At 38.8% G+C, this 27573-nt stretch overlaps 1 protein-coding gene across 3 annotated transcripts in view; it reads left to right on the plus strand.

The window, feature by feature from the left end:
* Positions 1–1043: 1043 nt before the first annotated feature.
* The window catches only part of LOC137241316 (malate dehydrogenase, mitochondrial-like), a 41989-nt gene continuing 15459 nt past the window's right edge, over positions 1044–27573 (plus strand). Inside the window, exon 1 of one of the 3 annotated variants that reach the window (XM_067768783.1) lies at positions 1044–1137. Coding sequence is in view for 2 of the 3 variants with exons in the window: in XM_067768782.1 (XP_067624883.1) it covers positions 21076–21123 (48 nt within the window). In the remaining variant the exon portion in view is untranslated. Of the gene's footprint in view, positions 1138–21031; positions 21124–27573 lie in introns of those variants that run through there. The other 2 variants (XM_067768782.1, XM_067768784.1) reach the window with 2 other exon arrangements.

Here is a 27573-nt window from a genome sequence, read left to right on the forward strand (position 1 = left end):
TTTGGAATATTGAAAAATCTTTTATTATAATTAAAATTCTAAAATAGCATAAATTATAAAACTGCTATAAAATTTTCGAAAATCCCATTCGATTCAATACTAAACTCTAAAATTCCAATACATTCAAACTTCTATAAAATTATCAAGTCTGTTACCTAACCTCGTAGGGGTACACTGAAAAAAAGGATTTTTCGCCATAGGCTTTTTACAATATATGTACAAGGAAGCCTGTCTTATTAACATAAATATTTTCTTCAATTCTTATATGAATTGAAGAAAAAATGGCGAAAAACAACTCCCGTTTTCCATGTACAAAATGATGTTATTTCTTTTTTAGTGTGTGTTATAGTTTCGGCTACTTTTGGGTCATTCTTACATATACATACATATTTCATATATTCATTTTCTTTGTCGAAATAGAAAAACCTGAACTTAAAATTAAATTTTAAAAGAAGACGCTTAATTCTGACACCCTCAAAGTTTGTTAAAGGGAGTTGACCCATACGAAACTACTTAATGATCATACAACAATCAAATGTGGTAAGAAACTGATCACCAACAAACAAGTCGGGCAGGTAGAATGCGGTTCACTTCAGTGCTAGTAAAGAAGCTAAAACACTGCACAGCTCATGTAGTTGAGAGAAGACAGCAGAGCGTAAGAACATGTGAGCGGAATAACTTAGAGCACAGCGTGCATTATTCAATGCGATGCTTGTATGCGTACGAGCCCTTGCCTCTCCTAAACATTCGTTTTCATAAAATTCGAGTGGCATTCATTCGAAGAAATAGTTGTTCTTTTAGCGCTTGTACGTGTGTATTGTTCGCATGGTGTATGTATGTACACACATATGTAAGTTATATTAGTTGTATGCGCTAAAGCTTTTCTAGCGCAAGGCAATGCGTGTGCGACTGTGTTGATAGCGTGCGGGAGGGTGGGGCGCAAGTGTTGGCCTAGCATTTGATGATCGCAATGGCGACATCATTTAAAACGCAGCGCCATTATTGTTGCTGCTATCGGAATATTTCTTTGAGCACACCACACGCGCACTCGCACGATCAACAGAATTCGCACTCACGCTCACAGCAGCAGCACCCGCTGTCATTTTACATCTGCACATAAAACTTCAAGGTTATAGGGTTAGTGACTTTGAAAAAAATAATATCATATACATACATACATATGCACACGTGTTTCTAAATATCTGCACATAAAACATTCTAAGCTTTTTCCTTCACGCTGAGCTCGCTCGCACACAAATCGTGTTCGTTGCGTTGCATGCGTGTATACTAGGGTGGGCCAATTTGTATGTAAAGTGTACTGATTAAGAAGCTGAAGCTATCTAATATAGGTTCTTCTATTGACCGATATCTTAAAGAATTTTTGAGATGTCGAAACTTATTTCTACAAATTATACGTCTAAAACTTCAGTCAAATTGCTGACGACCAAACGTAAGAACCCCAATTAGGTGCCATGACTAGACGTTTTATAGGACCTTGCTTAATTGCTGCCTCGAGATCTGTCGGCTCTGCAGCTCCTAATAGCTGGAGTGAGCGCAGCACACGAACACCGAACGTACTCAACCGGTTCTTCCTGCAGCTCGCACTTCCTACATCTACTGACGAGGCCTAACTTAGAAGCATATGACGCCATTTCCAATCCCAAGTTTTATTAATCATTTCCGGAGCCTTTCGGCTTATTTTTGGGACTACTTTGGATTCAGTTTAGAGCTCTTTCGCAATCATTCTTTCATCATTTTGGTAGAAAGAGATCGTTTCAATATCGGCTTCAAGACTATTTCAGGATTTCCTGCGGAACTGTGTTCTGAAATATTGTGAGATTGTTTAATATTTATTAGTATATATACACATAGATGCTAAAGTAGGCATGGTTGGATGGTCGGATATAAAGTGCGCTTACCAATATACAATAACATAGCTCAAAGAGGTCCTACTTGTAGAATAAGATTGGAATTTCATATACTGGTGCTTCAATCAGGTGCTTGAACGAAATGACCCGCCCTAGTGTATATACTTGTTTTTACATAAATTTGTATATAAGCGTGTATATATGTATGTTCGCCAATGAAGATTTAGACAACGCATATGAGTAGCCAAAACTTTTGTTTGTTATTCTATTTCTAATAGCATTTTTAGTTGTGTGCAAACGTCAGTATCTATGATCACATTTGACTAGAATAGAGCATGCACAGACCAAATATGCGTATATGTATATGTACATACATACATATATGTATGTGTATTAATCTAATATTGCACGAGTTTGCACTGATTTGTAGTATAAGTATCGCTCATTTACTTCAATAGTGTCATAACTAAAAAAATATGACTTTTGTGTTAATAACATATAAACGTACCCAATATCATGATCTATGTTGTATAAAAAAATCTTTGTGATCAGTTAAAAATTTATCACGTGCTATAAAACTTTATATGGGCAACATATGGCAGTTAAAATCTTTGAATGGCTCTCCTGGAAAATTGTGTTTTTTGAGTTAAGACACTATTGGTAAATGAGCGATATGTAGTTGATTGACAATCACTGCGCTACTATTACACGAGTCGTATTCCCTTGTATAACTTCAAGCGGCATTTCTACACAATTGCCTAGGTAGGTAAGTACTTATGCACCTATAAATGTATGGGCCTATTTTAGATATTGTATTAATTCAAATTATTCGAGCTGTTAAACGAATCGAAAATTACTTTTGCAAACCATTAGCAATACAGAAAGAAAATATACACTCACACATTACTACACGGGACCGATATGAAAAAAAAGATTGCAAAATACCACCATTTTATTAAACCCTCTGTTGAAAGGGTCTAACAAATATCGGATTTTTAAAAATTTTTGCTCGCGGTGTGCTATATGGGAATATATGTAGAATGTAAATGCAGGCGTAGTGTGTGGTATTGGTATACTGAATGGAATACTAAAGAATATTAACGTAAATGCAGTAACAAATAGGGTTGCCGCTAGTTTAAATTTTTAATAACCAGAATTTTCCAAAAAAGTAACCAAAAGTCGAAAATGGTAACCAAACCGGAAAAGTTTGCGTTTTTGCTGGCAGCATTGATATTTATTTATTTTAGCGTACATATATAGTAAACAAAGTATACAGTCAGGAAAAAAAAGAATTAATTTTTTTTTTTTTACATAAAATTTGATAAAACAAAAAACATAAAGTCATGTTATTACGCATGCTGTGTGTATGAGTATGAAAAATATTTTTTTTTTACATTGGATGTAATTGCATACCTAAATGTGTAATGAGATCAAAAGTAAATGCAATTAAAAATAATAATAAATACATCCGATTATAAAAAGCCGGTCATACGTAATTTCGATATCCTTTTTCAATTTTCATATCCTTTTTGATGCAACTCTTTTGATAGCATTCTGCTGTTTATAGTTTTAAAATTTAGATTGTATCTTAGCTTCGTTTTAATTAAAGCTAAGTCGGAAAACTTTCCTTCTGACGCCGCTGAACTATGTGGTAATGACAATAACTTCATTACAAAACGCGGAAGAGTTTAAAGCAGGTCTTTCCCAATCCCATTCTTTTAATATGAAACTTTTCCCAAACAAACCAAAGATCGATACTTAGATTTGCGATAACGAATATCTACAGATTGCAGTGTCGACGCTTTACATAGAGGCTACATCATCGAATTTTAAATCTAATTTCCCTTAATATATCAACATCCCTCTGCATGTTACTTGTTGCAAAATAAAGCTCGAAAATATACTTTATATGTATCAAAGTGGACATTTTAAACGGTAACCAAAATAGGCAAGTAGTAACCACGTAACCAAACGAAATTTCGGTAACCAAGTTTGGTTACAAGTAACCAAAAACGGCAACACAGGTCACAACACTTTAGGTTAATGTGGGAACAGTTATAGACTGCACATCAAGGCAAAGTAAGGAAAGAACAAGAAAGGAAAGGTAAGAAAACCAAGGGAAAAGAAAGAAAAGGAAAAGAAACGAAAGAACTTGTAAGGAACATATATCAAAGCAAAGCAGAGGAAAGAAAGGAAACGAAAGGAGAGGTAAGGAACTTATAGGAAAGGAAAGGTAAGGAACGTGTAGGAAAGGAATGGTAGGGAAAGTATAGGAAAAGAAAGAAAAGGAAAAGAAATGAAGGGAAATTTTAAATTTAACTATTTACAATTCCTGACTAGCACTGTAAAATAATTTACCAAATTGTTGTGCTAGGAAACAGGGGCGGATTAAAGGAGGGGCTAGCAGGGGCTATAGCCCCGGGCCGCAGCATCCGGAGGGCTCCGCGAGCTCGAATAAACATTATCATATTACGTATTTGCGTACACATAATTTAATTTTGCACTTCAAAACTTATATACAATAGTAATATGGAAAAGAATACACGCACTCGTTAAGAATAAGATAACATAAGCAAGCACGTTCATAGTTCGGACTATAGTAAGTATATCATGACATATACTCATTGTAATAATAGAACAGAAAAATTATATAACGAAACAGAACAAATTCTGTGCCATTTGCAAGTTCTTAATTGGATTGTAGATGTAAACATGATCGAAGTATTCCCGAATATCTACATCGCTTACAAGATTTTGGTTACGATTCCAATAGAAAACTGCGAAGCTGATGTTAGATGAACGGTTATCCGCATTGATGAGGTTAAGCATTGAAGTTGATTTACTTGGATCGATTGATTTTGATGATTTGATAAGTGACTTTGCCAGAGCAAAATCAAGAAAAAAATATTTTTAATTATATTATAATTTATAGTTTTTAATATATAAGTACCAAAGAAAAATTATTTGCGAGAATAAATTATAAAAATAATTGTAACAGTTTTTATTTATTTAAAAAAAATTATCATATTTTGCTCCCCTTAAGTGGGCCCCAGTGCGGAATCATAAGAAATTGATGATTTATGGAAATACGCAAAATATATACAATATCGCAAGAGAAAAAAAAAAAAAGAATTTTAACACATTGCGTAATGTTCTAAAAAAATACATATATTTTTTGCATGTCTTTAAAAACTATCCACAGGTAAAGAGTTTTCATAGCTAGAGGATTATGACCTTTACAGAAAAATATGTGTAAAAATATTTGATTGGGAATTTCATGGCAAACCAATTAGAGAAAGATAAATAAAGATACGTTTTGAGAGATGCTACCATTCCCGAAGTAATAATAACCAAAAAGTAGTTGTCCTGACACTTAGGGGGAACCTTTGGTATTTAGGCTAGCAACCTTGGCTGGTAATAAAATTAGATAAACAACAAAATTAAATGTGCAGTAAGTCCATTTTCATATATGTCGCATGGACTTAGAATCTGTCAGTTTAATCTTTAGTTTTAACCGCGGCGCCGGCTGCAGGGAGTCTGCAATAACCAGGCCTAAAATTTTGAAATTATGTCGACTAGGAAAAAATGGTTGTCTTTTATCATCAACGGCGAATAAAGATTAAGTTTTTATAAATTCAAAGAGTACTTATAGTGTGAAAGTTTTCGATTATGCGAAAGTGTGGAAACCAAATTTGTACAATATAGTCGATACGTATCATTTTTGACCTTGAGAAATATCACAACCTTGCCTTTACAACAATGCTACACTCTGCAAACTTTTGGGTATACTTTTTTCAAGGCCTTTAGTTTTCAATGTGAGGGATACATTGTAAACTAAATGCCTTGAGAAATGTCCACTAAAGATGCTTGAAAATGGGCATGATAGTAGGGCCTCTAGAAAGTGCTTGCCGAATTTGGTATCCAGCCACTGTTAGAACATCAGGGTTAGATTTCTTAGAAAATAAATAAATAACCATATATGCATACATATATATTTACTTATTTTTTGTTTTTGCTTTTCGTATTTGAACTCCAACTTAAGTAAGATTCAAATCGGATTGTTGCGTTCCGTTTCACACATTCTCGCAGTTTTTATATACACACACACATGAGTACATAATTTATTCTAGTAAAATTCATTTATTTGCGCTCTTGAGGTTATTGCACTTTCCAAAATTCGCAAAAATATTCCACTACACACTTTGGCCACAACAACAATAACAACACTGCGACAAATGCTACAACAAGTATTAGATTAGAACAAAAAACAAACGCAATCGTCGCATTCGCAAGCGATCAACAACTCAAGAACAAGAACAACAACAATGGCAATGGCAACCACAATATAATTAACGTCAGCAATGCGGCAGTCCCAAAAAAGCAAAACAGGAAAGCTTAACAAAATACATAGTTGACGAATAGGCGAACGTACCAACAACAATACCAATCAACGCAACAAAGCACATCAAACAGTTCAAGACGCAGCAGCAAGACCCAAAACAAAAACAAAAATCACTTTGACCGAAAAATTGATGCAAATAAGTCAAATAGCGCACAAAAAAAGACCTAAAGCAACGCACAATAAGTGCACAGTGGGATATTTTAGTGAGTTTATGCATACATTTTCGAATGCTTGCGTAAAGCTACAGATAACTTGGTGCTATAACGGCGACCTCCACCACCAATTTTGTGGCGTTCTTCTTCTAATATTTTCGTGCAAATCGTGGTAAACTACATTCTCTATGCCGAATTTATACTATTTATAAAAGCAATTCAAAAATATCCCCATGATCCCAAGCGAATACAAAATGATGCTGAAAAAAACTCGAAATAAATCCGAAGATAGTCTCCAGACGTCGAATATATTCCCGAAATTATCCATATCTAGAAAACAGTATCGAATTCGTGGCGCAATTGTGTCATAAAAAATGTCTGCTCAAACCCATATCCAAACATTTTAACATACAAATTCTCACATTTTTAATACTACTAAGATTATTATTATTGACTTATTTATTAGACTTAGATTCAAAAGCCGCTTAATTTTCTAACAGTTCCCACTGTGCGAATCGAAGCGATAAATAAAATAAACGGATGTACATATATACATATGAAACGAAAGAACCCAACAAAATGCTGCCGATAGAACGACGCTAAACGCAACGAGCCTTCAAATTCGTTAGCATATTCTAGCTACATACAAGTTTTATTATGGAAAACAGTGGAGGAGGGGTGTCCACACATGTCATTCTATCTGAAGTAAGTAGAGAGCGGCGAAAGGGAATACTCTAAAGGCGAAATAAGCAAACAAAATTACACGCATACAAAACTATAAGCGATGATGCAATACGTAACAACCAAAAGTTCTCAATTTAAGCAAATATAAAAGCATGTGTGTATGTGTGGTTGTTTACATTTGCATGAATGCGTGCTGTTGTGCTTTTTTGGGTTTTTTATGCGTTTCTCTGCTTCCCACGATTCCCAAATACCCGAGCAATGGGACGTTTCACTACAAAATCGGCAAGAAGCTTAATACATTTCCTCACTCTCTCAAACTCTCCTGATCTTCACACAAACGCAATCCATTCAAAGTTTTTGTTTTTTTTTTTTGCACAAAACAGGTATTTTTTGCATTTATGGCCGCGTCACAATCAACTTTTTCATATAGATGCGTGCAACGCCATCTTATGCATGTTAATTAGATTGTGTGTTTTTTATGAAGAACGTCAGATCGGTCGATACCAGCGCCATACAAAAGTTGGAAATCTTAAGCTTTTGCTATATGTGAAGCAGAAGAAAAATAATTCAACATTTGCTTTGGCTTTAAGTGCTTTCACACTTTGATTTGGAGACAAAAATACTTGCTTACATATTTTTTTGTATGATGAGAATGTTAATGATGAACGAATTTTGTATGCGAATGGGCAACGTGAAATAAGTTTCAATTGCTAAGTCTGAAGTTCCTTTATATTTACAAACGCAACATCTTGCGTGATTGTGGTGATGTTGCTATCATGCATAAAATTGCGTTGGGCGCACCTATATGATAAAGTTCATTCTGACGCGGCCATTAAGCGTATTGCGTTTGTCGGCCATTTTCGAGCAACACTTGTACGCTGAGATGTTTGTATGTGCGCCTGTGTGTAGGTGTGCAGTGTATAACATTTTTTTGTTAGCTTTTTTTTTTGCATGTGCCTAGTCGCTTCAGAAACTCTCGAGTTATCCATCCAGTGCCAACAGTAATGGCAACAGTTTTGCAAGGGGGGCAAAACAACAACACCTCGTGTCCAACGCAAAGAAGGCAACAACAGTAAGCATAAAAAAATGGCGATTCATCATCATCGCTCGGTTGGCTGTTCGGTCAGTCAGTTGATTGCGGCCACTATACATTGTTCTTTGTAAATTGTTGTTGGCAGCCATTATTATTGGTGGGTTCTAACCATTTACATATGTATGCTTTGTTTTCGCCACTTAACAAGTTTCTGCATTTGCTGTGGTGCCCAAAGTCGCACAGTGAGAAAAGTTAGCAGCATTACTTCAATATTTTCTTGACAATTGTTAGGCCGTCATATAACAATGGAGTAGAAACTTGAGAAGCCATTTCGGGATCCTTGAGGAATATTTTTTGAGATCAATTCAGAAATATTTTTGGATAGTTGGAATATTATTGTAAATCATTTTGGATTCAATCAAATTTTGAAAAGGCGAGTTAACTTCTTATACATACATAAATGAAATTTTACATTCTAGTTCAATAAAATTTTAGATTTAACTTTGTTCTTGCTGACGAAGTCGAAGGGAAAGACTGCTATTTTACTCAGCTATTGCGTAAAAATTATCGGTATCGAGTGGAAAAAACTTCTATTGCATTGCGAAAATTGCGCCAAATAGTACTTGCCTTCAAATACAACTAATCTTTTTATACTCAACTGAGCAGAGCTCGCAGAGTATATTAATTTTGTACGCATAACGATACCCCGTAACGGCATAAACTAATCGAGATAGATATAGACTTCTATATATCAAAACGATCTGGGCGAAAAAAGAATTTAGCCTTGTCCGTCCGTCCGTCCGTAAACACAATAACTTGAGTAAATTTTGAGGTATCTTACTGAAATTTGGTATGTAAGTTCCGGGGCACTCATCTCAGATCTCTTTTTAAAATGAACGAAATCGAACTATAACCACGCCCACTTTTTCGATATCGAAAATTTCGAAAAAACGAAAAAGTGCAATAATTCATTACCAAAGACGGATAAAGCGATGAAACTTGGTAGGCGAGTTGATCTTATGACGCAGAATAGAAAATTAGTAAAATTTTGGACAATGGGCGTGGCACCGCCCACTTCTAAAAGAGGGTAATTTAAAAGTTTCGCAAGCTCCAATTTGGCAGTCGTTGAAGATATTATAATGAAATTTGGCAAGAAAGTTACTCCTATTACTATATGTATTCTAACTAAAAATTAGAAAAAAACGGATCACGGACACGCCCACCTAAAAAAAAAAGTTTGTTTAAGTCAAATTTTAAGAAAAAATTGGACATCTTTACAGTATATAAGTAAATTATGTCAACATTCAACTCCAGTAATGATATGGTGCAACAAAATACAAAAATAAAAGAAAATTTCAAAATGGGCGTGGCTCCGCCCTTTTTCATTTAATTTGTCTAGCATACTGTCATAAGTCGAACAAAAATGTACCAATCCTTGTGAAATTTGGTAAATGCCTAGCTTCTATGACGATAACTGGTTTCTGTGAAAACGGGCGAAATCGGGTTGAAGCCACGTCCAGTTTTTATACACAGTCGACCGCCTGTGCTTCCGCTGGGCCTTTAACACGACCATTTGAGCAAAAATCGATATATCTTTACTAAACTTAGTTCACGTACTTATCTGAACTCACTTTATCGCGGTATTAAAATCGGACTATGACCACGCCCACTTTTTCGATATCGAAAATTTCGAAAAGTTACATAATTTTTATACCAAATACGGAAAAAGGGATGAAACATGGTGATTGGATTGGTTTTTCGACGAAAAATATACATAACTTTAAAAAAAACTTTGTAAAATGGGTGTGACACCTATCATATTAAGTAGAAGAAAATGAAAAAGTTCTGTTGGGCGAAATCAAAAGCCCTTGGAATCATGACAGGAATACTGTTCGTGGTATTACATATATAAATAAATTAGCTGTACCCGACAGGTGGTGTTCTGGGTCACCAGTGGCGGATCTAGGGGGGGGAGATATGGGGGCTAAAGCCCCCCTCCGTTCGAACTAACTCATTTCGTGCAAAGTTGAAGTATCATACGTGCGAGTTACGTGCATTTTGCACCTAACGGCATACTGAGGACACACGGTATGGTTTTAAATTTTTTATGCCAAAAATTGTCTACTGCGAATATTTTTACCGAATGCATCTCGCATTCTTACAGAAATTGGATTAAACTCACTTTCTTATGGCTAGGAAGCGCTGAAAGTTGAAATAAATGGCATAGAGGGCTCTACTCGTTAAAAACTTAACAGCATATTGTCAGCCCCGTCTTTACTTGTTATAATTCTATTTATATTTTTTAATAATAAAAATACGTTAAGTAGGCAGTAATTACTTTGTTCCGCCAAATATAAGAAAAAACTTAACGCCGGCACACATGGCTCGTCTTGTCATCGAAACGACTGTCATCGCTTTCTTCATTTTCGAAGTTTTCTGCTGTTGCTGGCACTTGCTTTTTTATTAAATATCTGATAAAAAATTCTTTAGTGGCGTTTTATGCAAAATATTTCCTTACCTTTTCATTTCTACGTTGTGTAAGTGATGACACTTGATAATCGATTAATGTTTTATTATCAGCTGATTACCAAGCTGCCACATCATCATAACGAAAAAAATAAAATAAAATGCCGATGTCGATGTCATTTGATACACACATTACAAATTTCACAATCCGAGTTGCCCAAATAGATATGGAGCCAAAAAAGGGCAAACATTTTAAAGAGGGCCAAAAAAGGGCTAGGGGCTAAACCCGAATTACAGAGCTACAATTTACTACCCTTTCATGGACTACATAATTTCTTCATAGGCGTCAAGGTTCAAAGGTGAATTTTTGAAAATAAAGGCAGTATTTGGGACTGTGGAGGGACTGATTCCAGCATACTCTGCAGAAGAAATTGTACTTGCTGCTAAAGTTTATAAAGTAGATCTCACGAGTCACAATGAGACAGTGCTGAAAAATGAGATTTTATTGTGGCATAACCATTGCAAAAGTGATCCATTCAAGAGTGCTCAAACAGCTACTGATGCCCTGAAAACATTAAATCAGCACACTTTTCTTCATTTTTTCCAAACGTGACGACACTGTTGCAAATATTTGCGACTATCCCCGTGACATCAGCGACCGCAGAGCGTTCTTTTTCTATTCTAAAGCGCTTGAAGACTTATGTGAGAGTCAACGTGTCTGAAAATCGACTGACTGGTCCGGCACTAGGGAACGTCCACAAAGAAATAGAAACGGACATTGAAGAAATAACCGATCTTTTCTGTAAATCGAAGCCCCGACGACCCGAATCTTTGGATTGGTCGATAGAAGATTGAACCAGCAATAAGTGGGTTTGAAAGAAAGGTTTTTATGACTATTTTTATATGGTTGTTATATCATTATCTCGAGTGTGCTGAATAAAAGGAGAACTTCATTTCAGAAAATATTGCTTGCACTTTATTAGTAAATTATTTAATTTTTTTAATTTTGAAAATCCTCGTTTTGTCATATCATTTTATATTCTGTATACATTTATTTAACACATCATGGAAAACAAAAGCAAAAATGAAAAAATTCCTGGTCCACCTTTATGGCGATATCTCGAAAAGGCGTCCACCTATAGAACTAAGGCCCACCCCCTTTTCAAATACTCATTACCACCTTTCATTTGGTACCCTTATCGTACAAACACATTCTAGAGTCACCCCTGGTCCACCTTTACGACGATATCTCGAAAAGGCGTCCACCTATAGAACTAAGGCCCACTCTCTTTTAAAATCCTCATTAACACCTTTCATTTGGTACCCATATCGTACAAACACATTCTAGAGTCACCCCTGGTCCACCTTTATGGCGATATCTCGAAAAGGCGTCCACCTATTGAAGTAAGGCCCACTCCATTTTAAAATACTCGATACCACCTTTCATTTGATACCCAAGTCATACGAACACATTCACGTCACCCTTGGTCTACAATTTGGTCGATATTTCCAAAACGTATGTGATATAGAATTAAAAACCACTTATAAACCATCTACGAAACCATACGAAACCAACGCAGCTAAGCTCTCAGCTGAGTATGTAATGTTCGGTTACACCCGAACTTAGACTTCCTTACTTTTTATGCTTTGATTCTGTCCAATAATTTACAAGTCATTGTTTCGATACAAGGCAATCGCTTTTCTCTTCTTCATTATCTTTTCGCAGTTTGTTCGCAATAGCCAAACTCTGATTGTCAAACAGTTTTGTGTGGGCTTTGCATCGTACAACAATTAATAATAATACTGTACAGTCTTACAAAGGCATACATTTGTTTTTACGTACATTGTAATGAATTTAAGAAGAAAGCTGCAAATTGTTTTTTTTTTTTTTGTTGGTAATATTTTACACTTACGTACTTTGTTGTACTTTCCTATTATTCTTCCTATATTTGGTATTTTTTGGCAGATTTTGGGTATTTGTTTTCTATTTAAAATTGAGGTTCTCTAGCAGTCATTGCACTCGCCGTGCAAACAAACACATTAGCAATTGCGTATACACCCACACACACACACATAACAATGCATATCTACGATTGATGAAGGCAGAGATTAAGTTTTCTACGAAAGCTAAGTATTTTGTATGTTTCTTGATAAACATATTCAAATACAGTTATACATACATACATACATATACCCACATCTGAACGTAGGTACATTTCTATTTTTGAACTTCAGTATTAACGGGAATATTATCTACTTGACTTTGAATATTTGCAGTTCTAGGTATGTATGTATGTATGCGTGTAGACAAATTATTTTTATATATTTTTCTAAACAAATTATCGCATCACAACACCTAGCGCATGCAAAGTTCATTGACACTTTTTGCGCTGGCAACTGAAACAAATATTTTTTATTAATTGATATGACTGCGAAACCCCAGCGAAACACTGCAAATTTTTTACTATATTCTTATATCGTTTTTTCTCAGCACCTAAATAAATAGATGTGGAGCATTATTACGGGGCAAAGCGCATGCATTTTTACAGTGTTCGTCCTGATGAGTGATAAAACATCATACCTCGGCGGCCGACTCAAAAACGTCTTATCTCATAAAGGTAGGTGAAATGGCTGCTACCCTGGTCGCCCAAGTAGCTATTTAAAGCCGTTTTGATGCCAAGTAGGTAGGTACGTTGAACTGGCCGGTCCATGAGGACCTCACATAGACTGATTGAGTCCGTAGTGTTACCAGAAGTTTGTTTTAACGACCAAACTGAAAAACCCTATCAAAAACCAGGACATAAGTTATAAAATAACTCCGTCCTCTTGGCAAATACTAGAAGCTTCCTAGGGCTTAAGCCACTTGCTGCTTCTAGATCTTACAGCTGTATCACTCCTAATAGCTGGAGTCTTAGCCTGACAAGAGCAGGGCACGAGCACAGAAGGTGCTCGATCGTTTCCTCCTCCAACCCGCACTTCCTACATCTGCTATCACTGACCAAGCCTAGTTTAAAGGCATGTGACGCCAGCAGGCAGTGTCAAGTCAGAATACCCGTCAATAGTCTACAGTCCTCTCTTTTTAATGATAGGAGCAACTGTGTTAGTCTAAGGTTGTAAGACCTACACATAATCTTCGACACTTTACAGCCCCGCGCTTGAACCCACGCCTTTCCCGCTTGGTCGATCATGTGCACCTCTCGCCTTCGCTTAATCTCGCCCAATCTAATTGGGACATCTACGGAGCAAGCTTCAAGGGATGTGCTCTTTTTAGCTAGTTCGTCCGCTTTTTCATTCCCATCTATTCCCATATGCCCTGGGACCCAATATAGATGTATGCTTCTTCCTGTCCCGATTCTCTCCAGAGACTGCTTACACTCTAACACGCATTTAGATGCTGTGCTATGCGAGATTATTGTCTTAATTGCTGCTTGACTGTCAATATAAAAGTTAAAACGGTTGCAGCTTAAGCTATTCTCTTCCAGGGTTTCTACTGCTTTGTTTACGGCTAATATTTCCGCTTGGAAAACGCTACAGTAATCCGGCAGCCTGTAGGATCTGCTTATTTCCGGATCAGCGCAGTATACCGCAGACCCTACTCCTTCCACTACTTTGGAATCATCGGTGTACACATGTATCGCCTCGTCCGCCATTTGCGCACCCTTGCGCCAACCGTCCACCTCTATTGTGGCCTTAAGATCTCCCTCGAAGCGCAGATAGGGAATCATGTAGTCTGTTCGTCTTGTGATTGATGACGCTATACTACTATGGCCATATGGTCGGCGCTCAAGCTGCCCCGAAGCACCGAGCCTGGTTGCGGTCGTTAACGCTTTTTTCTTTGCTACCAGGTCTACAGGTGGGATGTGAAAAATGGCATACAGTGCAGCCGTCGGGGTTGTTTTCAGGGCTCCCGTAATGCTAAGCATCGATAGTCTGCATACCCCCTCTAATTTTTTGGGGTATGTTGTTTTTTGTGTGGCTTTCCACGAAACAAGAACTCCATAGTATAGAATAGGGCTTACAATCGCTGTAAAAACCCAATGAGAAAGAGAGGGCGATAGGCCCCACGTACACCCCAGCATTCTTTTACATGCATAGAGTGCCATTGAGGCCTTCTTGACCCTCTCCTCCACGTTGAGCTTCCATGACAGCTTACTGTCTAGGATGATTCCTAAATATTTTGTGCAAGGTTTCTCCTGTAAGGTCACCCCTCCTAACTTAGGCCTGGTCCAATTTGGGACCTTGTACCTCTTTGTAAACAAGACCATATCCGTCTTCTCCGCATTGATGCCATGTAACTCGTCTAAAAACCTACGGAATGTTACGGTCAATGTATTACAACCAGCCAGAGTTGTTGATAAAATTAAGAATATTCGGGATTGCTATCACAGATAAACCTCTGAGGTCTTCTAGAAACGGGGTTCCAAGGAACCTTAGCCGGGCTCTAGCTAGATCTCATCTCATAAAACTTTAAAAAAAAATCTATTTCAGATTTTGTTTGAAGAAAGCCCTGCTTAAGGTTTTAATCCAGAAAATTCCTGTCTAAGAAATTAAAAAATGGGCGCAATCTAAGCATAAATTCAATACAATTGGACGTAAGATAGGGCGATTATGAGAAAGATCCTGCGATAGGGCGTTTTTGAAAAAGTTGGTCTGAAATAGGCCGTTTACGAACAAGTGGCCGCCACAAGTGAAATTCAACTCAGAAGTCGATATACAAATATATTAAAGTTGGCTAAATAAAAAAATCCTTTTCGATATAGTGACATCGAAAAAGTCGTCCGTAAAAATTTTAGATTTGGGGGATTTCTTATTTTGTATAAGAAATGTAACTGTGCTTTAAAGAAGAGTAGCAATCATGATACAAAAAAGAAGGTAGTTCCACTCAAAATTTTTTGACGTGTTTGGGGATTTTTGAAGTTTCATAATGTTTGTTGTTTTGCCAGTAGCGTTATTATTTCATGTAAGTAGTGTTTTCAATAAAACCATTTAACTTAAAATATTTTTTTTTTAATTATTTTATTTTCAAGTTTTTAGTCTTTATTTAATTGCCTATTATTTCTCATTCTATTTAGTTCATTTAGTGACTCATTACTACAAGGACTCTTTCCTGACAATTTGTTACAATCTAAGGCCTCAATACATAATCCTTCCAAAGACTTTACTCAACTCGGCGCCACGTATGCTTGTCCATCCTCGAACTGCAAAATATTTTGATGTCATTTCTACCGGACTGTATGTAATATTTGTTCCAAATATGAGCCAAATCGGACGTCATAGGTCGCTTTCTATTCTTGCATGTATTATGTGTTCCAAATATGAGCCAAATCGGACCACAAATACGATTTTTGTCAATATCTCGATCCTTGCGCCACCTAGCGGAGATGTTTACAGGCCGTTTTCTATTCATGTATGTATTATGTGTTCCAAATATGAACTAAATCGGAGCACAAATACAATTTTTTGAAAAATATAGATCCATACGCCACCTATCACAGTTTTTTTTTCTTATTATTGCATTGTCATCGGGTTCTGAACTGTATTCCAAATTTCAAGCTTGTAGCCTATCGGGAAGTTACTTAAATTTCAATTACAAAATTCGTTCACAACGGCCGTGCGGCCGTTGTGCCTGTCAAGTCAAGCTAAATAAGACCGTTTAAAAATGTGGACTTGTAGCCAATTTATCAAGAAATTGCGGTGTCGGTTTATAAAGACCTCCTGTGTATGTAAACGTGTATGTTTTGTCAAAATGTTCTGAGGGACGTCGCACCTGGGGCTAAGTAATGATTTTCCTATAGACTAAAAAGACTAAAATAAATTTTGTACTTTCTAATACACCAAATCGATATAACTACGCACCCTGCACTTTTATTTCGGTTGAACTTTTTTCGCCTATCGGCAATTTCGGGCGAACAAAATTTCACTTCGAAACAGCTGATGCTCTATTGTGAATTAGCAGTGAACAAATAATTTATGTACTCGCAAATGTGTAAATTTTGTAAACAAGCATATACATGTTTCCTTAAAATACAGCAAAAATAGAGATACAAAATTTATAAAAAACTTTTAGTATTGCACTTATGCTTTGTTTTCACTGTGTCAAAATCACTGACATCAAATACTGACATAACTGTCACCATGGCGATTTGGTGTCAAATGTGTTTTCATTACATATTAAAAACTGGCATGAAGTCGATATAGCAGTGTGGGCCAAAGACTCATCAAATTGTGGTTTCAGTCGACTGACATCCAGTTTTCACCACTGACGTCAAACGTTAAGTAAATATTTTTGACAGCGACGGGGTCATTTCGGGACTATTTCGGGATCATTTGGGGTACCTACCGGCATCATTTCTGGTTGTTTTTCGGGTTCCGTCCGGGATCCCATCGGGGTCATTTCGTGACTTTTTCGGGATCATTTGGGGTACCTTCCGGCATCTTTTCTAGATGATTTTGGGTATCCGTCCGAGCTCCCGTCGGGGCCATTTGGGGAATTTTTCTCGACTAATACGGGATCATTTGTGGGGTACATTCCGGCATCATTTCTAGATGGTTTTGGGTATCCGTCCGGGATCCCGTCGGGGTTATTTCGAGACTTTTTCGCGACTAATACGGGATCATTTGGGGATCCTTTCGGCATCATTTCTGGAGGGTTTTAGAGATCCGTCCGGGATCCCATCAGGGTCATTTCGGAACTTTTTCGGGATCCTTTGGGGTACCTTCCGGCATCATTTCTAGATGGTTTTGGGTATCCGTCCGGGATCCCGTCGGGGTAATTTCGGGACTTTTTCGCGACTAATACGGGATCATTTGGGGACCCTTTCGGCATCATTTCTGGAGGGTTTTAGGGATCCATACGGGATCCCATCAGGGTCATTTCGGGACTTTTTCGGGATCATTTGGGGTACCTTCCGGCATCATTTCTAGATGGTTTTGGGTATCCGTCCGGGATCCCGTCAGGGTCATTTCGGGACTTTTTCGCGACTAATGCGGGATCATTTGGGGACCCTTTCGGCATCATTTCTGGAGGGTTTTAGGGATCCGTCCGGGATCCCATCAGGGTCATTTCGGAACTTTTTCGGGATCATTTGGGGTACCTTCCGGCATCATTTCTAGATGGTTTTGGGTATCCGTCCGGGATCCCATCGGGGTCATTTCGGGACTTTTTCTCGACTAATACGGGATCATTTGGGGTACCTTCCGGAATCATTTCTAGATGGTTTGGGTATCCGTCCGGGATCCCGTCGGGGTCATATCGTGACTTTTTCTCGACTGATACGGGATCACTTGAGGACCCTTTCGGCATCATTTCTGGAGGGCTTTCGGGATCTGTACGGGATCGTTTGGGGACCATTTCGGCATCATTTCTGTGTGGTTCTCTGGATAAGTCTAGAATAGTGTCGTTGTCATTTCGGGTTTTTTTTGGACTATTCCGGGAACTTTTGGAGACCCTTCCGGGGCATTTTTGGATGGTTTTCGGGATCTGTACGGGATCGTTTGGGGACCCTTCCGGCATCATTTCTGTGTGGTTCTCTGGATAAGTGTAGAATCGTGTCGTTGTCATTTCGGGTTGTTTTTTTTTTTTTTGACTATTCCGGGAACTTTTGGAGACCCTTCCGGGGCATTTCTGGATGGTTTCCGGAATCCGCCGCGACATCGTCGGGGTAATTTTGTGGCCTTTTCTGGATACATTCGGGATCATTTGTTGGATCGTATCAGGTTATCAGCTCATATAGATCTTTTTTTTACTCATTTACAAAAATAAAATGCATTAGACAGAAAAAAATGTTTAAACAGATAACTTGATAAGCAGGCTAACGTGAATAGCCCATATATTTCATTTTCTCCTTTCGGACGCGGCCGCGGGTAAAGGCTAGAATATTTATAAAGAAAAAAAGAGCTCACGCGGAAAGAGCAGCGCAGGCTGTTCCACTTGGCAGATACCTCAAATCGCGACATCTTTAAAATATTCGCCACACAATGCCATTGAGCCTCCCTCAAATTCCGGTCCCTGTATTGAGGCGAAAGAAAATTCAAGGTCTCCTCCCTGACCTCTACTTCCTGCAATAGCCTCTCCGTTTGCTCGGGTGTCCATTTTTCAGTCAATTTTCTCACCCGCTTACTTTTTTCAGTGGTACTACAGACTGGGTAAACGAAAATTGCAGAATTTGAAGCTGACTCATCCATTACGTCCTCCAACTACCCCAACCCCAAACGGCAACCCTACTCAAAAAAATTCCTATTGTAATGCGGAGTGAAATACCTTTCGTTTGATACCCATATCGGCATATCTCATGCAATTTTTTTTTTTAATTTCGAATAGGTGGCAACCCTTAATGGCAACCCTACTCAAAAATTTCCCTATTGTAATGCGGAGTGAAATACCTTTCGTTTGGTACCCATATCGGCATATCTCATGCAATTTTTTTTTAATTTCGAATAGGTGGCAACCCTTAATGGCAACCCTACTCAAAAATGCTGCTATTGTAATGCGGAGTGAAATACCTTTCGTTTGATACACATATCGGCGTATCTCATGCAATTTTTTTAAATTTAGAATAGGTGGCAACCCTAAATGGCAACCCTACTCAAAAATTTCCCTATTGTAATGCGGAGTGAAATACCTTTCGTTTGGTACCCATATCGGCATATCTCATGCAATTTTTTTTATTTCGAATAGGTGGCAACCCTAAATGGCAACCCTACTCAAAAATGTTCCTATTGTAATGCGGAGTGAAATACCTTTCGCTTGATACCCATATCGGCATATCTCACAATTTTTTTAAATTTCGAATAGGTGGCAACCCTAAATGGCAACCCTGCTCAAAACGTTCCCTATTGTAATGCGGAGTGAAATACCTTTCGTTTGATACCCATATCGGCATATCTCATACATTTTTTTTATTTCGAATAGGTGGCAACCCTAAATGGCAACCCTACTCAAAAATTTCCCCTATTGTAATGCGGAGTGAAATACCTTTCGTTTGATACCCATATCGGCATATCTCATGCAATTTTTTTTTAAATTTCGAATAGGTGGCAACCCTAAACGGCAACCCTACTCAAAAATATTCCTATTGTAATGCGGAGTGAAATACCTTTCATTTGATACACATATCGGTATATGTCATGCAATTTTTTTTTAATTTCGAATAGGTGGCAACCTTGTGTAACATTCTGAGTGGCAACACCTAAGTAGAAAGTCTTAGAAGGTGTTGCGTTATCTCTGTGCCGAATTTCGTTTAAATCGGTTGAGCCGTTCCCGAGATCGTTCGGCTATACACACAAACAAGAATTGCTCGTCTAATGACAGATTTGCCAGCATGTTGGCAAATCTGTTTTGTGTGTCAAACGTTTTCAACTGCGCTGGCAAACTGAAATTTGGTCGTTTTCACTTGGTTGCCATTTCGTCTGACAGTGAGCTGTCAAACCTGACTGCAAACGGAACTGACACTATTTGGCAGCCCGTTTTCATTGTTTTGACAACATTTGACAACATGTATGCCATAATGAAAACGAGGCTTTAGGTTGGTACTGATTGTGCGCGAGGAGAATATTTGTAAATGTGGAAGCGATTCGGAGGCAATTATGGGACAGTTCTAACTCGTTGGAGCTAGGTGATTGATTCACTCTTTGCCACCATTGAAGCAAATATTTGTAAGGTGTTCTTTTGCTCCTCAATTTCACGTTTACGCAACTTTTCGATTTTCAGGTTATGCTCTTTTAATTCAATCGACTTTTTTCCTTTATATCGCACATACGATCTAGTGTGTGAGAAATTTTATCGTTATTTAGCTTTATTTCTGATAAAATTTCGCCCTATTTACCACAAAGGTCCTGTTGCGTCTCCAATTCCGTGAGGATTAACTCTGTGTTTGTAATTTTTTTGGTAGAATTAGGTCTACTTTGCGAAATCGGCTGAGTGTTGCTATCACTTGGTGGATATTTAAGTTCAGCAGTAACAGGATCACAATTTAGATCAACAGGTTCGATGTCCGGCACGCTTTAGGCAAAACGGTACTACAGCTAGGAACGTCATCATCGCCATTCACAATAGACAACAGGGTTGCACCAAGTGGGAAACAGGGTGAGATCTTAAGGCTGCTGTTACACATAGTTCAATGTTCGACAAAATTTCGATTGGCGAACTAGTTTTGGCCTATTTTGCATGAACTCCGTAGCTATGCGAGCCTTCAATACCTTCAACTGAATCTTTCAAATCCAGCAGTTGGTACATATATTGGGTTTCCCTGCTGTTCATTTCGCCCGAAGAAAGAGTTACCATTTTTCGAACACGAAATATTGTTTCGCCACCCTCTGCGATAGGGTGAACAAAAACTGTGAATATTTTCGGGTGAAAATAAAACTCGCGATAAGGCTGACGGTGAACGATATCACTTATAAATGTTTTGCTCGATTGGGAAGTATATATACACCAGGCTAATGTACATTGAGTTATAATTTTCTACTCAGATGGTGACATATGAAAGATATATGAAGGGCGATTGCCGTGAAATGCAGGTAATGTGCAGACTTACCACACCTAAAATCCCAGGTTCAAGTATGTATCTGAAAACGTAACATCAAAATTTTTTAGAAATAAAGTTTGAATAAACTTGGGGAGGTGATATTTTTCTGACTTCTTTAGATGCAATATGATATATCTTAATACCTTTCCAACCATATCTTACTAATTGAAATCGATGCCCAAACGAAGCAGTTGTATTGTGCTTTTTTAAATTGACTACAGCTTCGCTCTTTTCAATCGTAAGACGTCGTCCTGTAGCGCGGATTTGAGAATGGCAAGCAAGAAAATTCGAAAAAATAGCTCTCGAATAAAGTGAGTAATGCCCACTTAATATTATTATTATTATTGTATTTATTTATTACGGTCTTTAAGACCTAGTTGATGCTAAGTAAACATTTGTTTCATTAAATATTAAGTGTTTTACAATATAAAAATAATTTTACTTTAAACTTATTAATATTTTCACAATCTTTTATCTCAGTAGGTAGTTCATTGCACATTTTGTACCCTGTGTATTCTAAAGTCTTCTTTGCGAACTCTGTTCTTACTCTAGGCAGTCTTATATTATTGCAGTATCTAGTTCCATAACTATGGATCTCGTGATTATATAATATTTTATTGCTCAGGTAACTCGGTAGCATTCCTAATCTTACATGATGTATACATTTCAAAGTGAAGTAACTTATTGACTGTTTTATACTAAGCCAGTTTAACCGACTCAGCATTATAGTTTTTGATGTTCTTGGGGGACATTTTAATATAAATTGCATTGCCTTGTTTTGTTGTATTTGTAGTCTTTTAATTTGCATTCCACTCGCTATCAGCTGAATTGTAGGACAGTAATGATATTGTAACGAATTTACTTGCAAATCCTCTTATTTGCAATCCTCTGCTAAGTTCGAATCACTAAACTGTTGAATAAATAACTCCAATATTGAATGATGGAAAAATGGCCTTTATTAAGTACTTCACAATAACACTCAAACTGTGCAACGAATAGCTTAATAACCAAACTGATATCTTAAAGGAAACTGACTTTCAAAATAATAGTGCTATTGCTCGCTAGATATCGTCTTACTCGTAACTGCTTGACAATTCAAATCAAACTGAATTACTTCTTACTCGCCTGCACTGCTTTTATAGTTTACGCTGCATACTTCTAGGCTCTTCGATTTCCAGAAGTTACTAGTTGTTTCGGCTACAAAATCGCCAGCCACAACTACGTGCACAAATTATTGCCCTCTCTTGTGACCACTGAGATAAGATATATGCATGTGTTTGTGCATTGCCGCTCCGCTGCTCGTATACGTACATATGTGTAGACGCAATTATTTATTCGTTTATGTAGATACATAAAGATTGAATTATTGATGTGAATGTTTGTAGTTAACAGTCTCTCGCGCGCACATAGCCGTATAAGTAAATGCATCTGTGTGTGACATCTCTCTGGGCTGCCTTATATATGTGTATACTTGATTTGATTATTAACGTAAATACTGCTTGGCATGGCCTTAGCATCGCCTTAGTGATGGGATAACTTAGGGGTGGTAATATCCGTGACACTGCCCTCCACCTAAGTCTGATCGTCCCGATCAGACAAATCTCTCGATCTAAACGTTGCCAGCCTTTCTAAATGGACCACTTTCATTTTGGTTCGTGGTTTACCGATGGTTTGTATGCGGTACACTACATCGTTGATCCGTTTTACAACTTTGTATGGGCCTTCCCAATTACACTGCAATTTCGGGGACAAACCTTTTTTACGTTGTGGGTTGTATAACAGCACCAAATCTCCTTCCTGAAAACCTTCGGAATTAATTGCTTTATCGTATCTGGCTTTCATCTTGTCACTCATAATCTTTGTTCTTTGCCTTATCAGATCATGTATTTCTCTTAGCTCTTCTTCCAAATCACTAGTGGATTTCCTGACATTTCTCTCCGCATTGGCATCTATCCCAAACTTCAAATCAGCTGGCAGTCTAAGGTCATTGCCAAAAATTACTTTTGCAGGGGTTTGGCCCGTTGTCTCATGCACTGCTGATCGGTAAGCCATCAAGAATAATGGTATGCGGGTATCCCATTCTTTATGGTACTTGTCTACTACTTTCCTTAAGTGCTCCTCCAATGTTCTATTGAATCGTTCTACCATACCATCGGATTGAGGATGCAATGCAGTTGTCCGTGTTTTTCGAATGCCCAATGACTTACACATTTCCTGGAACACAGCTGATTCGAAATTCCTGCCTTGGTCAGAATGTAACTCCATTGGTACACCATACCTTGCAACCCATTCGTTTTTAACCACTTCTGCTACTGTTTCTGCTTCTTGGTTTGGGATTGGGTATACCTCTGGCCATTTACTGAAATAATCCATAACCACCAGTACGTATTTGTTTCCGCGGTTACTAGTAGGAAATGGACCTGCGACATCCATGGCGATCCTTTCAAATGGCGCACCTGAGTTATATTGCTTCATCTGGCCATGACTTCGTGTTCTGGGCCCTTTCGCTCTGCTGCAAACCTGGCAGTTCGCAATCCACTCAGTGACCGACTGACGGCAACCAACCCAATAGAATCTCTGTTTAATCTTCTCGAGCGTCTTCGTGATTCCAAGATGACCTCCGCTTGGACCATTATGCAGCTCGCTGAGCACGTCAGGAATCCTCTTTCTGGGAACAACTATCAGTTTATTCTTGTATTTACCATCCTCACTCTCCCATACTCGATGAAGGCAACCGGATATCAATTCTAGACTGTTCCACTGTGCCCAATATGACTTCGCAATGGGACTCTCTGCTGACATCTCTTCTCTGTTTGGTCTTTCATTTCGTTCGAGCCCTTGCATAACACGTGACAGATCTGCATCTTCTAGCTGGCACTTTCTTAGCTGTTCCTTGTCCCATTCATCTGTACATGTTATATTCATTAGCCGGACATCTATAATGTCTTCTTTAGCCTCGGCTTTTGAACAGTGCTTGCATTCCAAACTACATGGTCTTCGTGACATTGCATCAGCATTTCCATGGGTACTACCTTTTCGATGCTCAATGGAAAAGTCGTAGCTTTGTAGTCGCTCGATCCACCGTGCCAATTGTCCTTCCGGATTACGGAACTGCAGAAGCCATTTCAACGCTGCGTGATCTGTCCTGACACGGAATCGCTGGCCGTAGAGGTATTTGTGAAAATGTTTGACGCACTCTACCAATGCCAACAGCTCTCTCCGCGTAACGCAGTAGTTCCTCTCTGGTTTTCCAATCGAACGGCTGTAATATGCAACTACCTTCTCCTGTCCATCGACCAGTTGTGATAAAACGCCTCCTATAGCATATCCACTCGCATCTGTATCTAGAATAAATGTTGCTCCTGGAATCGGATATGCTAACATTGGGGCAGTGCACAAACGCTCCTTCAATGTTTGGAAAGCCACTTCTTGCTCCTTCTTCCATTCAAAAGCTTTGTTTTTTCTTGTAAGCTCATGGAGGCTATGGGCTACGCTGGAAAAATTTGGTACAAATCGGCGGTAATATGTGCACAGCCCAAGAAAACTTCTCAATTCATGTAGGTTCTGTGGTCTTGGCCAATCCTTTACAGCCTCTATTTTTTCGTTCGCAGTGCAGATGCCCTCTGTCGTTACCTTGTGACCCAAATAATTGACTTCCTTTTTAAACAGCGCACACTTTTTGGGACTTAACTTCAGACCAGCGCCAGCTATTCTCTGGAAAACTTCCTCCAAGTTCTTAAGATGTTCATCAAAGTTCTTGCCCAATACGATGATGTCGTCCAGGTACACCAAGCATGTTTTCCAATGTAGTCCTTTCAGTACCTGGTCCATGAGTCTCTCAAAAGTAGCTGGTGCATTACATAGTCCAAAGGGCATTACTGTAAATTGCCAAAGACCATCTCCGACGCTGAAGGCTGTTTTCTCTTTGTCTTCTTCCTTTACCTCCACTTGCCAGTAGCCGCTTTTCAAGTCCAGTGTGGAAAACCATTTCGTACCAGAGAGCGAGTCCAGAGTGTCGTCAATTCTTGGCAATGGGTAGCTATCCTTTTTCGTAACGTCATTCAACTTCCGGTAGTCCACGCAAAACCTCATTTTTCCATCCTTCTTCTTTACAAGTACTACCGGTGAGCTCCAGGGACTAGCTGATGGTTCGATGACGCCGCTGTCGCTCATTTCTTGTATAATTTGACTCACAACTTGCCGCTTCGCCAGTGGAACACTACGTGGAGCTTGACGGATCGGCCTCGCATCTCCAGTGTCAATTTGATGTTTCACAACGTTGGTGCGGCCTGGTTTAGAACCATCCTGGTCAAATATGTTCGCGTACTTTAGGAGCAGTTGTTTTGCCTTACTCTGATATGCTTCCTCTAGCCCCTGCGTCCATGCCGTGATGTCATTTGAAAGATTAGTATTACTGGCTGAAACGTGTTCCTGGAGCTGTTCACAGTTAATAAGTACTTCAGCCTCTTGGCATTTTCCCAAAATAGCTCCTTTAGTCAGTTTGAGTGGTGAATTGAACTCATTGAGTACTCTTACCGGAACACGTCCATCTTGTTTTGTCATAGCCAGGGTTTTTCCTACAAGTATGTTCAGTGTTGATCTGTTTGCTGCTTCGACAACCCACAATTTGTTTGTCCCACAATCTCCATCAACCTTTGCCCAGATGACTGCTTCGGATTTTGGTGGTATTCGCTGACTCTCTTCCACCAGCACTCGTTTACTGCTGTAGCCTCTCTCGTAGCCGAAATTAAGTGGTACATCCATGTTCTTATATCGCATCGTCTTGCTTTGCATGTCGATCTTGATGCCCTGGTCGATTAAGAAGTCCACTCCAATTATGATTTCATCAACAATCTCTGCCACTATAAAATTGTGTACTACCGTGACGTTCCCAATTGCGACTTCACATGATACTTCTCCTAGAACCGTGCTGTCTTCTCCAGTGGCTGTACGCAATCTTGCTCCATGCAATGGTGTTATCTTCTTGTTGACTAAATCCGCTCGAATGATGGAATGAGATGCACCCGTATCTACAGTCAGTAAACGTTCCTTTCCATCCACATGTCCTCCGACAGTAAGATTGTTTGACCTTCTTCCAATTTGTGAGATAGAGATTATGGGGCATTCAATTGAGGGAGCCAGCTGTCGCCCCTTGCGGCTGACTCGCTTTAGTTTAACGATTGAGTGGACTTGGAGATTTGCTCATCTCCTTCAGCTCTGCGTTTACGGCCACCCACATTGTTGGAGCTATTCGGACCGGTGCTGCAATGTCGTGCAATATGACCTGGGTTGCCGCACTTGAAACACTTAATAACTCCGGCATTTTTCTGTTGTGATCCCTTCAGTGCTTCCAAAATTGTGTCTACCCATTCTGGCCTTTCTACTTCTACACGATGAGCCTTATATGCTGGTTTACTTAATAGGGAGGCAGTTTCCTGAGTCAATGCATGTGATACCGTTTCAGCAAATGTGAGCTTTGGGTTTGCGTATGTAGCTCGCTTCGTTTCCACGTCCCGTATGCCATTTATAAAACTCTGGATTTTTACCCTCTCGGTGTATTCCACGGGTGCGTCCGCATTTGCGAGATGAGCCAACCTTTCAACATCCGAGGCAAACTCCTGCAAAGTCTCATTCGCTCTTTGGTGACGGTTTTGCAACTCAATTTGGAATATCTGTTTCCTATGCTCGCTTCCGTAACGTCTCTCGACAGCGGCCATCAATGCTTCATAGTTGTTCCGCTCTCCTTCGGGAATCGTCTGTAGGATTTCGGCTGCTGGCCCCTTCAATGCCACGAACAGTGCAGCAACTTTATCTTCAGCATTCCATTGGTTCACTGCTGCGGTCTTCTCAAACTGTAGCTTAAAGACCTGAAAAGGAACAGAACCGTCAAAAGATGGAGTTTTTACCTTTGTATTACTCGCTGAAGCAGCCGGCCGATTAAGTTGCAATTCCTGTATACGACCTCTCAACGCATCCACCTCTGCCTCGAATTTTTCTTCAAACTGCATTATTTTTTCGTCCATGCGCGCTTCGAGTTTTGATGATATACGCGCCTCTTGTGCTTCTAGTTGTACTGTTATGCGTGCCTCTTGTTCTTTCAGTTGGGTTGCCATATATGTCTTTTGTTCTTCCAGCTGTGATGACATATTTGTGGATATTTGTGATGATATTTCTGTTATACGTGCCTCTTGTGCTTCCATCTTGGATGTTAAAAGTGTCTCCTGCGATTCTAGTTGTGATGCCATATATGTCTTCTGTTCTTCCATCTTGGATGTTATACGGTTCTCCTGCGATTCTAGTTGTGATGCCATATATGTCTGCTGTTCTGCCAGTTGAGATGACACTGTCGATGTTTGAGCAGATATTGCAGCTAAAATCATGTTCAAATCTGTACTGGTAACCGTCTGCGGTGTTTCGTTCTTCTCTTCAATTTTTGTTATCT

The sequence above is a fragment of the Eurosta solidaginis genome, chromosome 2, assembly GCF_040869045.1.
Source record: "Eurosta solidaginis isolate ZX-2024a chromosome 2, ASM4086904v1, whole genome shotgun sequence".
In the NCBI taxonomy this organism is placed as follows: domain Eukaryota; kingdom Metazoa; phylum Arthropoda; class Insecta; order Diptera; family Tephritidae; genus Eurosta; species Eurosta solidaginis.